At 46.3% G+C, this 13,551-nt stretch overlaps 1 protein-coding gene across 1 annotated transcript in view; it reads right to left on the bottom strand.

The window, feature by feature from the left end:
• The window catches only part of AGAP2 (ArfGAP with GTPase domain, ankyrin repeat and PH domain 2), a 146,015-nt gene extending 132,686 nt beyond the window's left edge, over positions 1-13,329 (bottom strand). The window contains exons 1-2 of the mRNA XM_077328967.1: positions 13,293-13,329; positions 7,563-8,163 (exon numbers count right to left, since the gene is read on the bottom strand). Of these exons, the coding sequence (XP_077185082.1) occupies positions 7,563-8,058 (496 nt within the window). The 5' untranslated portion in view covers positions 8,059-8,163; positions 13,293-13,329. The remainder of the gene's footprint in view (positions 1-7,562; positions 8,164-13,292) is intronic.
• Between the last annotated feature and the right edge of the window lie 222 nt (positions 13,330-13,551).

Genomic DNA, 13,551 nt, shown 5'->3' with positions numbered 1-13,551 from the left:
GGGGAGGCGGGATATAAATAAGATGATGATGATGATGAAATAACAATAATAAATAATGCTCACAACTACCCTGAGAGTTAGGTTAGACTGAAAGAGACTGACTGGCCCAAGGTCATGCAGTAAGTTTCCATGGCAGAGCAGGGATTCAAACTTGGGTCTCTCAGATCCTAGTCCAGGGGTGGCCAAACTGTGGCTCTCCAGATGTCTTGGACTACAATTACCATCAGCTGGCAGGGGCTCATAATTGTAACCCATGGACATCTGAAGAGCCACAGTTTGGCCACCCCTGTACAAGTCCAACACTATTATTATTATAATTTTATTATTATTACTTCTATTACTATGCCACCCTTCCAATGTGGCTCAGGGCAGTGTACAAGATATTAAAATTATCAATAATTAATTAAAAAAACAGCACAATACATCTTTAACTACTATACCCTGCTGGGTCTCTTGGACCATATATGAGCTACACAGACAGGAAGAAATTGATTGGGTAAGACCACCAGTAACACTTGGGGATATAAAGCCTGCTGGGCAGGAGCAGAACACTAGAAGAAACTGTCACCTGAAAGGGGTTGCCAGAGTCGATGCATGATTTGATTTTAGCAGCCCTCGACAGATGTTTGTTACTCCATGTTTTTAAAAGCATTTAAAATAGCTTGGCTTCCCTCAAGAACGGTTCCATTGCTTTGTGTCTCACAGCTAAAAAGCCTTCTCCGTGTAGCACAACTTATTTTTGCCTTTTTCTAGGCACAATTTAATTCCACGAAGCGCGGCTGATATCCATCATTCATAGACTGAATTAAAGATGGCAAAAGCTCCTCCCCCTCTACATTTAAGACGTCCGCCTGGAATCACAATTTGGATGAAGCGCTGGCTTTTGGGGGTCTGTACAGTTGCTACCAATAGCTAAATAAATAAAACAATATGCTAGCCTACTCCTATGCTATTGGGCATTTTTATCTGCAGAAATCAACAAGTATAACTTTCCATAATATAGAGCTAAGCTACGGCTGAAGAAAAAACTCCGTGCACCCTTAAAATAGACTTAATAGCCTGTTATTTACCAGGTAATATGATTTTCCTTCCTGCCGTGAAAAGTTTCAGCTGCCCATCTCCACCCATGAAGCTCATTTTCAAGAGGGAGCACATTTTTCCTCAGACGGTTGGCAACCTTAAGTATCACTGCCTATTAAGCAGGGCTAATTTGCTTGGTGTTAGAGGCACAAGAGAACATCTTGTGGCGCAGAGTGGTAAGGCAGCAGACATGCAGTCTGAAGCTCTGCCCATGAGGCTGGGAGTTCGATCCCAGCAGCCGGCTCAAGGTTGACTCAGCCTTCCATCCTTCCGAGGTCGGTAAAATGAGTAACCAGCTTGCTGGTGGGTAAACAGTAATGACTGGGGAAGGCACTGGCAAACCACCCCGTATTGAGTCTGCCATGAAAACGCTAGAGGGCGTCATCCCAAGGGTCAGACATGACCTGGTGCTTGCACAGGGGATACCTTTACCTTTAGAGGCACAAGAACAGGGACAGTTGAAATAAGCCTGCAAGTCTTCCTGCGAGCCATTGAAACATCCAGGCACAGAAATACCTGTATTTTTTATGGATTTTGTACAATGCCTTGAAGGGCCAGATATCATGGAAAGGCGGGGTAAAGATCTTTGAAATAATCATACTGAATGTGCTCACTGGACACAATCTCTTTTGGTTAAAAAAAAAAGAGGGAGAAGACTGTTCAAGCTGTGTTTCTGACACTGCCTGTAGTTATTATGAGCTGAGCTATGAAAAAGGAAATCATAAGCAAGGCTCTTGAGACAAACTGGCTTGTTGAAATAGAATTTGTTGAACATACAGTTTTAAAAGTACAAACTTGTACCACTGACTGAGAATCCTGCTCACCCTCTTCCCCCCATTTCCAATATAAAATGTTCTGCTTCTGAAATGAGCCGAACTAGCACTGATTGCAAAGATGCACTTGGAAACCAAGGTTCGAATCCCCAGTCTGCCATGGAAGTTCACTGGGTGGCCTTGGTCCAGCCATATAGTCGCACCTACCTTACAGGATTGTTGTGAGGATAAAATGAAGAGAGAATGATAGTTTTTTGGGTCCCTGTTGAGGAGAAAACTTGGGAGGGGGGATTGATTAATTAATTAATTAATTAAGCAGATACATTTATAAATCTGGCTCCCTGTTACTGACTGGCACTGCTACTGCACTGATGGCTTACAATTCACCCCCTAGGAAGTTCAGCTTTGCTGCTGTTTGGGTCGTTTTCCTCTCATTTGCTATCAAGAATTTCCTCCCATGGGGCAGGCAGTTTCCAAACAATTTATTTTGGCCTTTGGAGAAAGCAAGGGTGCCTTGCAAGACCTGAGCTGCCAGACCAAACAGAGTTTCTTGCCAGATCTTAGTTTTACAATAATTTCATTAAGGTGGAGATCAGAGAGGTTCACTAGAACAGGGGTAGTCAACCCGTGGTCCTCCAGATGTTCATGGACTACAATTCCCATGAGCCCCTGCCAGCAAATGGGAATTATAGTCCATGGACATCTGGAGGACCACAGGTTGACTACCCCTGCATTAGAACACACAACAAGGATGAAATAAGACCTTTAGCATCCATTTCAGTTGTAAGCTATATACTTGAATACTCTCAGCGGTCTACTTTGCATGCCAAAGAGGTTAAAGCTGCTGCAAAAGTTGTGTGCTAACATATCTTAAAACCATGTTCCAGGCCCTTTCCCTGTCACTGTCTTGCTCTCCTTTCCCCTCTGCAGTACCTAAAATGGACTAGTCCATGTGGTGGGGGAAAGTACACGCACAGAAGTCGAGACTTCCCGCTCACATGTTCCAGTCTGGCTGCTTCATAAACACAAATGCAAAACACACATTCTCTCCATCACCACCCATATAGGAAATGGTGTGAACCTGGCATGTAGAGCCCCAATCCCTCTGCAGAATTGTGGGGCTATTATGTGGAAAGGTTCAGATCAGAAAAAAGCAATCTTTTTTGGCTCATATCCTGGGGGGAAATGCAATATCAAGCTTTGAAGTTGTTTATTGTCAAAAAGAGGCAGCAAGGAAAGGAGGCAGGGAATCTACTTGGCCAGACAGATTGGGAACATGGCAGCAAGCTGAGTCCTAGCAGAACAGCCAGTGCCCTAGGGGCTCAGCTCAGACCTGACTGGTGTTGTGCAGGACAGGGAGGAAAAAATGGGCACTAACTCAACCTGCTGCTTTCTCCCCCACACTGCTAGTGGCAGAACTGCAAGCATCTCTGGGGCTTACCTCAGTTGCCCAGGCAGCCAACCAGGTACAGGTGCCAAGAAAAATAATCTAACATGCTGCTGTTTGGCAGGCAAACCTGGGATTGTTAGCCCTGAGCAAGTTTGTACAGAACCACAACATATTCCAGTACAGCTTATACAGGTACATGCCGTGTGTTTTGGAACACACTGGGTGATTTTACAATCTGAACATTTCAGCAGGAATGTCCATTGACACCTCTGATGGTCCGTTAAATAAATCACTTTGTGGAGAGTTTGGGACAGCCTTTCTTAACCTTTTTAACCATTGAGAAACCCCTGGAACATTCTTCAGGCTTTGAGAAACCACCAGGACCCCTCCCCTTCCCACCCACTCCAGGCCCATCATTGGCCGTTTGGGAGGGGTGGGTGAGCAGTTGACACCAACATATCACCTTATAATACATCAAATCACAAGATGTCATAGTCCCATTGTATATGGCACTAGTCAGACCACACCTGGAGTACTTTGTGCAGTTCTGGAGGCCTCACTTCAAGAAGGACGTAGTTAAAATTGAAAGGGTACAGAGGAGAGCGATGAGGATGATCTGGGGCCAAGGGACCAAGCCCTATGAAGATAGGTTGAGGGACTTGGGAATGTTCAGCCTGGAGAAAAGGAGGTTGAGAGGGGACATGATAGCCCTCTTTAAGTATTTGAAAGCTTGTCATTTGAAAGAGGGCAGGATGCTGTTCCCATTGGCTGCAGAAGAAAGGACACGCAGTAATGGGTTTAAACTACAAGTACAACGATATAGGCTAGATATCAGGGGGAAAAATTCACAGTCAGAGTAGTTCAGCAGTGGAATAGGCTGCCTAAGGAGGTGGTGAGCTCCCCCTTACTGGCAGTCTTCAAGCAAAGGTTGGATATACACTTTTCTTGGATGCTTTAGGATGCTTTGGGCTGATCCTGCGTTGAGCAGGGGGTTGGACTAGATGGCCTGTATGGCCCTTTCCAACTCTATGATTCTGATAAATGTTTAACACATTTTTAAAAATATATTAAAATTAATTAACCCACCCATTTGAGGAACCCCTCCAGGACCATCATGAAACCCTGGCTGAGAAAGCCTGGATTAGGAGTATCAAGTATGATCCTCTATGCATAGGATTGATGCTATAGGACTTCTGTAACCTACCAAGGTACCACCTCTCAAGTTGTGACCTATCAAGTCCTTCAACTGGTTCAGGACTGACGAGGTGAGGGAAAAGAAGGTTAGAAGATTATGTATGAGGAAGAACACCACAGCACCACTCCCGAGGCCAGGATTTGGCCCAAGGGACACCAGTTGTGAACTCCTGTCCAAGAAAGGCAAATTTGTATGCACCCCAAAGCTTATATAAGAACATGAGAAGTCCCTATGTGTATTGCTTCCTCCTTGTTTGGATTTAACCTTCAGACATGAGAAGTCCCTACTTGGCTATATTTGCTGTTCGCCATTAGATTTCAGGATTCAGTCCCATACGTTTGCCTGGCTGCTATGCAACCAAAACGTCATAACAATGTTGATGTCACGCCATGCAAGCCTGTAGCCAGAAACTGCGTGGGCTGAATTGTAAATCATTGCAAAACAGTCTCGACTTAATTACTAGTAATCTAACATCATCAAAACTACGCCTTTGAATGTATTAACTAATTACACGTGCAAATGCTTATCAATCATTGGCAGGCCTATCAATCATCCCAGGGCTTTCACATTCATTGGGCAAAATGAGTGAGGAGGCTGACTTCTCCTGATTAATTGGGTAGAAAGTGCCTGCATGTTGTTGTTTTGCTAGGACCAGGCACAACCCAGCTAAAATTAAGTACACTGAAATCCTATTGATTCCAGAGGTGGGGAGTTAACAATGCTTAACTTTCTCCCACCAAAATTGATGGGACTCAACGGTGCTTCACAATGATTGAATTTGTATCTTTAAAAAAATGGAAATAAGTAGTAATAGAGACAAGAAAATGCAAGGAAGGAACTTGAAATACCAGGTATATTCATTTAGGCTATATACCTTTAAACCTTTAATTGCAGATTAAAAGTCCTCCTAATCTTATTAATTAGTATGACTTACAACAAGCAAGAAGGGTATACAGCAGGGGTAGCCGAACTGTGGCTTTTCAGACATTCTTGGACTACAATTACCATGAGCGCCTGTCAGGATGCTGTGGCAGGGGCTCATGGTAATTGTAGTCCATGGACATCTGGAGAGTCACAGTTTAGCTAACCCTGGTATATAGCATTACAGGAAAGGTTTTCAAGTCCCCAACAACCAAATTTTGTCCGCCTTTAACAGCAGCACCTTGACAAAACAGTAATACTTTTCATAGCACTGAGGTAAACATACGTTGTTAGCATCTCCTAATCAGACATAAGTGCAGGAAAGAAATGAGCAACACACCCTACATGCCATTCAGCAATGCCTTCTTCCCCCAAGTTTGAAGAAGTGTTTTTTTTTTCCTGGCACGGTGCTCATCACTAACAAACAGCTTGCCATGCAGGTGCAAGAATGTCATACCCCCTTTCATTTCTTGTTATTGTCATTATGTCACCCATTTTCATTACTTTTATTCCAATTGGTTTCTTTTGTGCCAATTCTACACATTTTCTCTTTGCACTCCATTGATACACCCATGGTGAAAAACGGCAAAAATTAAATGAGGGGCAGGGAATGGTGTGAAGAAAAGAAAAGGAAGAATGATGTCATGAAAGAAAAGATTTATGTGCTTCCTCATGTGAGGAAGACATTTTTATTTATTTTAGCATGTTGTTAGCCCATAACCTAACCAGGATGGCCCAAGGATCCTGAATTTCGTAGATCTGACATTAAGTAGGGCCAGCCCTGGTTCATCTTCAGATGGGAGGTCATCAGGTAAGTCCAGGGTTGCTATGGAGAGGCAGGCAATGGAAAACCACCTCTGTATATCTTTTCAGCTGTGACTTGACAGTACTTATATAAATATTTTTATTCCACTCTTCCTCCAAGGATCTGCCAGTGGCCCAGCATGTTTGTCTCCTCTTCCACTGCATCTTCAGAACAGGTGTATAAGGCAGGTTAGGCTGACTGGCCCAAGGTCACCCCAACAGGCTTGAACCTGAGTTTCCTTGGTCCCCATCCAACACTCTTAACCACCAAACCACACATGCTCTTAAGAAGCAACACTGAGAGGGGGGATTTTTCAAATACAACCAGCAAAAGACAAGAAATCCAATAGTCTCTCTCTACCACTATCAGTCGCATTCATGCATGGCCGTTCTCTGCCAACGCTAGGCCTTGAAACAGTTTCGGTTTTCTCAAGAGGTTGCGTTACTTGTAATGGTGCTCTGTTCCCTCCAGATCCTCAAAGAGATTTTGTGGACTGTATATGGAAAGACGGTTAATCTTTTTTTTCAATGAGTACCCATAAAGATCCTCTCGTTTTAAGAATTAAAATAATGGGCCACGAAGAAATTGCTTATCACCCAAACCCAGGGCTTTAATCTGTAATTTGAAGCAAATTTATCTCCATTGGTCAAATGGGTTTTCCTGAGGGGCAGCTACAGAGTCCTAAATGTTATAGATAAAGGGGTGCTTTTAAATTTTACAGTGGCCAACTCCAGGTTGGGAAACGCCTGGAGATTCAGCAGTGAGCCTGAAGAGGGTGGGCCCTTATCTAGGTATGCCAGTCCCCAAGTGGGACCTAAGGATCCCCTGGAATTACAGCTCATCTCCAAGCAACGGAGACCAGTCCTGTCCTGTTCCACCCCCCTCCGAGAAAACAGCTGCTTTGGGGGATGCACTCCATGGCATTATACTCCAGCTTGGTGGTTAAGAGTGGTGGCCTCTAATCTGAAGAACTGGGTTTGATTCTGCACTCCCCACACACAGCAAGCCGGGTGACCTTGGGCTAGTTGCACTCCTGATAGAGCTGTTCTGACCAAGCAGTAATATCAGGGCTCTCTCAGCCTCCCCTCCCTCACAGGGTGTCTGTTGTGGGGAGAGGAAAGAGAAGGCAGGTGCTTTGAGACAGAGAAAAGCGGCATATAAAATCCAGCTCCTCGCCCCGAATCCCGCCCACTCCCAAAGTCTCCCGTCTTTCCCAACCCTGAGCGGGGTATAATCCCACAGAGTCCACCTTCCCCAGCAGCCGTTCTCTCCAGGGGAGCCGGCCGGCGGTCTGCAGATGTCGTAATTCTGGACACGCTCTATTCAACCGGCTCGCCCCTCACAGCTGCGCCCGTCCAAACCCCGCGCGCAAGTTCCGAGGCTGAGGCGCCTGCCTACCTCTCACGACGCACAGCGAGGCCTTGAGGCTGCCCTTCAGCTCCGGCTCGTCGACCAGCTCCACGAGGCGGAAAAGTTTGTTGAGCTGCCCTTTGACGCCCTCGTAGCGCTTGGCCTCGGCCCGGACGGCGGCGGAGATGAGGTGCCGCTGCGCCGCCTGCATGGTGCCCGCGCCGCCGGCCCGACGGGAGGCGACGGCGCAGCTCAGCCCATGGCGCGGCCTACCGCTCCTCCTGGCCAGAAGGCAGCTCCGGCAAGCCTGCCACAAAGTGGACGTGGCCCTCAGCCCCGCAGGCCCGGCCGGCTCTTGGCGGGCTGCGGCTCGCTCGTCGCTCGCGCTCTGCCGCCGGTTGCACTTCCTGAGCGCGGCGTCACCTCCCCAAGCCACCGTTTCGGATCGCCTCATGCCGCTCTGATTCGGAGCGAGAAGGGCGTAGGCTCGGCAGGAACCCGGCCCCGGCTCTTTCTCCTGGCCCTGCCAAACGGCCTCCACCATCTCAGGGCAGGGACGGGCACTCCCAGAGCAGGAGAGACTGGAATGGCAGGTGCTGGGAAGACTGCCTTTCCGACAGAGGTAATTACTCCAGGGAGTTCTGGCAGCCTGCAGGTAAACAGAGGAGCCATGTGGAGGGCACCCCGAAGGCCCAAAACTGCAGATTCATCCTTCATACATGCAGGCGCACCTGAACCAAACATGCACACCTGTTCCGTTTGGGAGGTGCATCACCTCTAACGTTATCCTGCTGGCAAGCAAGGAGCTGGGTTTGGGTCTGTGGTGGGACTTGAATTTAGGGATGCTAGGCCCCAAGTGGGACGTGGAGATCCCCTGGAATTGTAGCTCATCTCCAGGTGACAGAGATCAGTTTGCCTTGGAGAAAATAGTTGTTTTGAGGGTGGACTCCATAGTATTATATTCCACTGAGGTGCCTCCCTGTCTCAAATCCGGGCTTCAGCCCCAAAGTCTCCAGTATTTCCCAGTCCAGAGCTGGCAGCCCTACTTGAACTAATGGCCTTAAGACATGTCAACAGGTCAAGAGTTAGCGTATGGACCATGTTAAATCTGTTAACTCCTGGTGAGGCTTGAAGTTCTCTCAGAACTACAAATTAAGAGGAAGTGCCTCAAAATGGCTTACAATTGCTTTCCCGTCCTCTCCCCACAATAGACACCCTGTGAGGTAGGTGGGGCTCAGAGCTCTGACAGGAGTGCTCTGTGAGAACAGTAGTATCAGGACTGATGAGCCCAAGGTCAACTAGCTGGCTGCTTGTGGAGGAGCGAGGAATCTACCCTGGCTTGTCAGATTAGAAGCCGCCGCTGTTAACCACTGCACCAAGCTGGTTCTCAACTCCCATCTATAGAGATCACTTCATCTGGTTTCAGAGGATAGGTTGAGAAAATGGCTGCTTTCAAGGGTGGACATTATACTCCACTGAGGTCACCTCCTTGCCCCAAATCCCACCTACCCCCAAAGTTTCTAGGTATTTCCCAACCCAGAGCTGGCAACCCTAAAAGGGAATGATTAGCTCATGATCACCCACTGAGGCTCAATGAGAGGGAAAGTAGAAGTCTCTCTTGTCATATCGTTAAAGATCAAGTGCAACCTCTTGCTCCCAATGTGGCAATGCCATTCCCAGAGGAAGCACCAGATGCTAATGACATACTTTCACTGTCATGTGGGCTTCCTAGCTACATCTGGCTGGGCATTACAGGAAGCAGAACGCTGGACTCCAACTGGGCTCTTATGTTCTTTCTTAAGGGTTTTGCTCAGAGAGTCTCAGGAATCATTTTGTCTGGATTCCACAATGTAAACTTTACAGTCATGTCCCATCTTCAGATTTGTAGCCCCAACATGGTGTCAGCACTGGCTTCTGGCTCACAGGACTGCAGCCTCTTGCCATCATCTTTGCCCATGTGGTGCACACCCAAAGAAACATATGATGTCAACAGGAAAAAAAATACCCAGGGATACCTGAAAGACGAGACCAGGGCTGAATCTGCGCTGAGCTTTTTATCCCCAGTGACCTGGAATTGTAGAAAGTCATCTACACGTTATTCGATTTCCATTCTGATATTCAGCACTTTAAATTTTCCCTCTGCAAAGTCTATGATTGATCCGTGGTGACACTGCCTTTTCCCGGTGATATCCAGGAGCAGATATAACTTGCTACATTTGAGAAAAACGCTTCCAAGGCCCCAGTATTAAATGTAGATGTTCTGCATTTTGCCAGATTAACTCCTTCCATCTCTGTGCCTCCAACGCTGACGTAGCAAAACACCCTGATTGGTCAGGGTGTCAGTTCAAAGACTGCCTGGTCCCCAGTTGCCATTCCCTTGCAAGACTTTTTTCCCCCACCCCCGCTCCCGCTTGCTCAGGAAAAATAAACAAGCAGTCCCCCCCCCTTGTCTTGGCTGTATAACAGCAGGAAATAAACCCCTCTCCAGCCTTGTGCTCCTTAAATGCCAGCTCTGAGCTTCCCCAGTCAAGTGGGACAGAGAGAGCAAGTGTAGAATGCAATCTGTTTCAATTTAGGGAAAAGGAAGGAGAAAGACCCGGGTTCAAATCGATCTGAATGCAGCAGGATCGACCACAGGGGGAAAAAAGTAAGTGCAGAACAAGCCTCAAGTCTGCATCTACGTGCGGTAAAGATTCTCGTTTTGTTTTCATCATCACTAGGAATGCAGAGGCATGTATGTTGGTGACAGAGCAGCCACACTGGCTATTTTCTGTGCCATCCCCCTCCTCAATATTTCCCTTCCACATGTGCTCTGCAGTGACTCCACAGTGAGTCTTTGGGGGCTTGGTTGTCACAGCCACTGTGGCAACTTGCTGCCCCTTGCTTTGTTTTTTCTTCTCATATCTGCCATAGGACAATATCGATACACAAATAATAACCTGAAGCACTGCCCCGTGCCTTTCATTTCCTTTACCCAGTACACAGAGAAATCACTGTGCAGTGAAGTTTGCAACAATCGATTGGGCAGTGAATTGATCTGGAAATATATATTTGCATACCTGAAAGAAGATGGAGCTGATCCCTTTGATAAATTCAGTGTAACATGCTAGTCCCCCTAGGAGCTGGGCCAGTGAAAATGTTGGATACTTGACTGAAAGAGCCCATTGGCACCATAACCTGATTGTGAGGACTGTTTCCTCAGGGCCCCTGATGGAGATATATAAACCATTGTGCTGTACCTTGCTTTTCTCTCCACTGAGGACTTTGAGGTTGTTCTCCCTCCCAACATTTTATCTTATAACAACCATCCTGTGAGTTAGCTGGGACTATTTATTTATTGTATGGCATGCGTGTAGTGTAGCCAGGCGATCCTACAATTGTTGGATTCTCTGTCAGCTAGGCAAGAGACATTCAGAGGTGGCTTGCCATTGCTTTCCATCACATCATTACCCTAGTTTTACCTTGGAAGTCTCCCAAGGCCGCCCCTGCTTAGCGTCCCAAGATCTGTTAAAACCTGAGTCTCACAGATCTCAGCCCAACCACGCCTCTACCACTGGCTCTGTCCTACTTGTGGGGAGATGAGCAAGCTTTGCCAGTCCCAACACTGCTGTCAACCGACAAATCTCATTCCTATTGAGGCTCATGGTTGTCTCTTCCTCCAGTTATTAGAAGCAAGCACTATGCGTGCAGCAGTAGGGTAACTTAATGAGGATTCAAGAGTTGTTTCCCTTTTCCTCATTTCACCTGCAATGATTTTCGAATCACTCCTAGCAGATGGGAGGCAGAAGACTGCCTTCCCACTGCAGTTATGTAGCCGCAGCAGTAATTGTTGTATTTTTGTCAGGTCTGTTTAATGCTGATGCAGTTCAGCTTTCCGTCACAGCTGTGGAAAAAGCACTAAATAGAAGTGCTGCCTTCTCAGAAACCTGGATTATAGGAAAGTCCACTGTCAGTCTGAGGTTCCTCCTGGTTTCCACAATGCCTGGTCAGGAAAATGTACCAACTGAGGTTAGAAATGAAGCTGAAAATATGAGTCATACCTTGTTCTAGCTTTCAGTTTAGATGGTATGTAAGCCAGTTTGGTGTAGTGGTTAGGAGTGCAGACTTCTAATCTGGCGAGCCGGGTTCAATTCCGTTCTCCCCCACATTCAACCAGCTGGGTAGCCTTGGGCTCACCACAGCACTGATAAAGCTATTCTGAGCGGTAATATCAGGGCTCTCTCAAAAAACGCTGGACCATACAGCGCTGATCACAGTGTATTTCCCGTTGTACGGAATGGGCCTCAGCCTTACCTACCTCACAGGGTGTCTGTTGTGGGGAGGGGAAAGCGAAGGCGATTGTAAGCCATGTTGAGACTCCTTTGGTAGAGAAAGGCAGCATATAAGAACCAATGTGTGTTTAAGTGGATGCTTTCACCCTCTGCATGTATTAAATTCCCAACGTCTCACCACTTCCACGTGTTGACCAAGATTCCTAGAATGATAGAGTTGGAAGGGGCCATACAGGTCATCTAGTCCAACCCCCTGCTCAACACCGGATCAGCCCAAAGCATCCTAAAGCACCCAAGAAACGTGTGTATCCAACTTTTGCTTGAAGAAAAGTGTGTATCCAACCTTTGCTTCCTGAACAGAGATGATGCACAGTCTATATGTGTGTTAGATAATTCCTTTGTTTGAACAATGGGCTATAAATATTTTCATAACTAAAATATCCTGTGAATACAGGGGCAGATAAAAACCAGACACCTCATGCACAGATGGTCTGCATTCATGAGAGCCAATCTGCTTGCAGGCAGAGGTGTTAGACATGACTCCTTGTATATGCATGGCACAGTGCAATCCTAAACACACATAATATATCCTTCTGAATCCAGGTTTAGGATTGCATAGCAAGTGTCAAAAGCACTGTTCACATGTTACTGCAAAAGCACACACTTCCTGCATATACATGCATGTATTAGTTTGTAAGAAAAAGTCAACATATATTCACTTTACAAATGAAACTGTGGACCCATGCCTGGATAAATATGTGCCATGTTCAAGTTACAACGACTGCAGGTACAATCTGTATACAGTGTACCCTTGATTTTTTGTGTGTGCACAAATGCCTATTACCTCTAGCCCTATTCACACATTACATGTATACACCTGTTTGAGTAGCCCTGTTCATAAGTTAAAGGGTACCACAGGAAAGAGAAGAGTTTTTTCCACAGCTGTGAAGGAAAGCTGAACTGCATCAGCATTAAACAGACCTAACAAAAATATGACAATTAGTGTACATTACTATTTTGAAGTCATCTCTATGGAACTCAACAAGAGTGCAAATTTATGTACCTTATTGTTTAGCCTACACCAGGTATTTTTTCTGTGATATTGTTATTACTGTGTAGCCCGTTTACATCTGTGTTTAAAGCACAGCTACAGAGCCTAGTTAAAAACTTGTTAATCCTATCTCTCCCTGTCTCCAGTGTAGTCAGGGTTGCCAACTGTCAGATGGGAAATTTCTGAAGATTTGGAGGTGGAGGAGAAGGGCAGAATTTTTTTTGGGGGGGGGGGAAGGTATAATGCTATAAAGTCTACCCTCTGTAACTTCTATTTTCTCCAAGGAAATTGATTTCTATAGTCTGAAGATCAGTTGTCATCCAAAGAGATCTCTTGGTCCCTTCTAAGCTTTAGGAGAGGGCAGATGCTCCTGATGCTTTGACTCCACATCCTAAAGCAAAAGTGGAGTAATCATCCCCAAGTCTGAGGCCATCCTGCTTTAGTGGAAGAACTTACCTTCTTTATTCTCTCCCATCCATCCCCACATTGCCCTCTTCTCCGTATCAACTCTCCTTCTCTCTTGTTAGCCTGGATCTGCAAGCTTGCCTCAGTCTGGTGGAGAAACAAGAAGCAGTCTGAGAACTCAGGGCCGTTTTCAGACCCTTTTGAACGAGTACACAATGAGCCGTATGTGTGGCACTCCAAAATACATTGATACCCATTACATGGGTTACAATGCCATCCATCTCTTGATCTGTGGAGTTTGGGGGGCTCG

Source organism: Paroedura picta, chromosome 3, assembly GCF_049243985.1.
Source record: "Paroedura picta isolate Pp20150507F chromosome 3, Ppicta_v3.0, whole genome shotgun sequence".
Classification (NCBI taxonomy): domain Eukaryota; kingdom Metazoa; phylum Chordata; class Lepidosauria; order Squamata; family Gekkonidae; genus Paroedura; species Paroedura picta.
Note: the sequence above shows the minus strand (reverse complement) of the source record. Positions and strands in the feature narration are given on the sequence as shown.